Source organism: Drosophila takahashii, chromosome 2L (assembly GCF_030179915.1).
Source record: "Drosophila takahashii strain IR98-3 E-12201 chromosome 2L, DtakHiC1v2, whole genome shotgun sequence".
Lineage (NCBI taxonomy): Eukaryota > Metazoa > Arthropoda > Insecta > Diptera > Drosophilidae > Drosophila > Drosophila takahashii.
The window spans coordinates 6,343,883-6,345,991 of record NC_091678.1 but is presented as its reverse complement, the minus strand read 5'-3'; the positions used below and the strand labels follow the sequence as shown (position 1 = coordinate 6,345,991).

The 2,109-nt window shown below is 31.5% G+C and overlaps 1 protein-coding gene across 1 annotated transcript; it reads right to left on the bottom strand.

Moving 5' to 3' along the window:
* Window positions 1-400: 400 nt before the first annotated feature.
* On the bottom strand, window positions 401-1,083 carry Nplp4 (Neuropeptide-like precursor 4). The gene is made up of 2 exons (XM_017154215.3): window positions 979-1,083; window positions 401-727 (listed from the first exon to the last, which is right to left on the bottom strand). The coding sequence occupies exons 1-2, from the start codon at window positions 988-990 to the stop codon at window positions 545-547; spliced, it is 195 nt and encodes a 64-aa protein (XP_017009704.1). The 5' UTR covers window positions 991-1,083; the 3' UTR covers window positions 401-544.
* Window positions 1,084-2,109: the final 1,026 nt, after the last annotated feature.

Below are 2,109 nucleotides of genomic sequence, written 5' to 3'. Positions count from 1 at the left end.
TGTAATTTAATAAAAATCGAGTTTCCTAAATCACCCAGCGATTTGTTTTATCTACGTCAAAATTATACACAATAAAAAACTCAATACAATATTAAAAAAAAAATAATAATATAAAAAAGGTTTTAAAAAAATTGTCAACGTTAATTTCAATTAAAATTTTGCACTTGTTTTAATATTCAGCAAAAAACTTTTAGTTTTGTGAAAATAGCTCAATTATATAATTACCACTCAATTACATATTTTTAAGCATTTAAGAAATATTTCGATGGAACTTTTTTAAGTCTTATATATTAGCGACACATTCGCCATAAATGCCAAGTAGTCTGCTCTGTGAAAGGGCCCACACAATTTCCGACTAAATCAATCTTTGATACTAACATGTTCTTCAACATTTTATTTGCTCAACTTTTGTATTTTTTTTTTTAGATTTTTTCAAGCACTTATGACTAATTTGATTTGCCAGCACGCGCATATTCCGTTATCCGTAATCCGTATTCAGATGCATTATCACGAGTCGTCGGTTGGTTTGCGTTGTCCGGGGCACTTAGCCGTAGTAGGAGTAGGGGGAGGCGTAGTATCCACCGGAATAGGCGTAAGGGCTGGCTCCATAGTAGAACTGGGGTGCGGGTTCGGGGCTGGCAATCGGGATTGGAGCGGGATTGGCACGCGGCACTGGAGCGGGAACAGCCAGGGCAACGGCGAAGAGGGCGGCGAAAACAACAACCAGCTGGGTGACGTTAACAAATTTGTTTAAAAATATTACATTTCGTCAATTTAAATAATTAAAAAAAAATATAATTCATATTTAAAATATAATGTAAATAAAAATTCAATGATAAATATATTAAAAGCAAATATATATTTTTAATATTCAAAAAAAATTCTTTCTTCATGTTTAAATTTAATTTCACAACACAAGGATATTTTGAATATACTGATTTCGCCACAAGGAAATCATTTTTTTCCGCTTCAACTCACCAGCTTGAACATTTTGTTTGTTTTGATTTTCCTTGAGGACTTGAGATGCTTGTGTAGCGATTGCAATTTGTGTTTTGATGCCGTTCTTCACTTTTCAGCACTCTTATATAGTCCTCTGCCAGTCGACCAAAATTCGCACTCATGACTTATTTATGATGTCGCACTTCTGGACTCTGATCGGATTTATGGCCATTTTTGTTTTGCTCACATCATTCGGCCCATAGACTTTTGCTTCTATTTTTACTGCGATAGTTTTTGTCAAGCCAAAACAAAAATTTCCTTCGCATTCTAATGACTTCTTATTTTCTGTCGATCTGTGATGATGGAATCGCTTGGATATAGACTGGCCTTGAACGTGATTTCAGCCCGAGACTGAAGAATATTTCTAACTACGCTTATTGCATTTTAATTGGGAATTTGCGGTTGCGCATTTGGGCTACCATTTAGGTGATTAATGATTTGTGGGCATTGTCGGGTGTACCGAATGAGTTCGGGAATTAAATTGTGTTTGATGCGATTTTGTCAAGATGACAATTGTTTGGGGGCATAATTAATAATTGTAATTGGATAGAAATTGCGCATAATATAAACAAATAAAAATTATTTAATAAATGTTTACCTTTGCATTAGGAGACACATTCAAAACATTACCTAGTCCTTGTGAAAAATAAAATATTTTTTTATTCCAGAAATACATTTTTTTATATTTTACCCTTTGGAACATTTTTTAATTCAAAAGCTAGGAATTTAAGTCCCTTTAATCATGTCAAGTTAAAATCCTTTCACTGGTAAATAAATCTATGCAATTAATTAAATAAATTAAATATTCCAAGATATTGAAATAATTATTTTTAGTTAATTATGTTTTCTAATATTTTTAGGAAATTCTTTAATTATTTATCTTAATTATTTATTTCATTACAATTATACAAAATAAAGTCAGAAACAAATTTTAAATAATACTTGGCAAAAGTAAATTATAAACAACTATTGTTATTATTATTGAACTATTACACCACAACACATTATTCATGTCCCTAACTCTTTATTTACTTTAAAATTCTATGAACATGGCAAATCCTCTTATCTTCTATTCCGGCTGCAAGTGTATTGCATAAAAATTGCCAAATC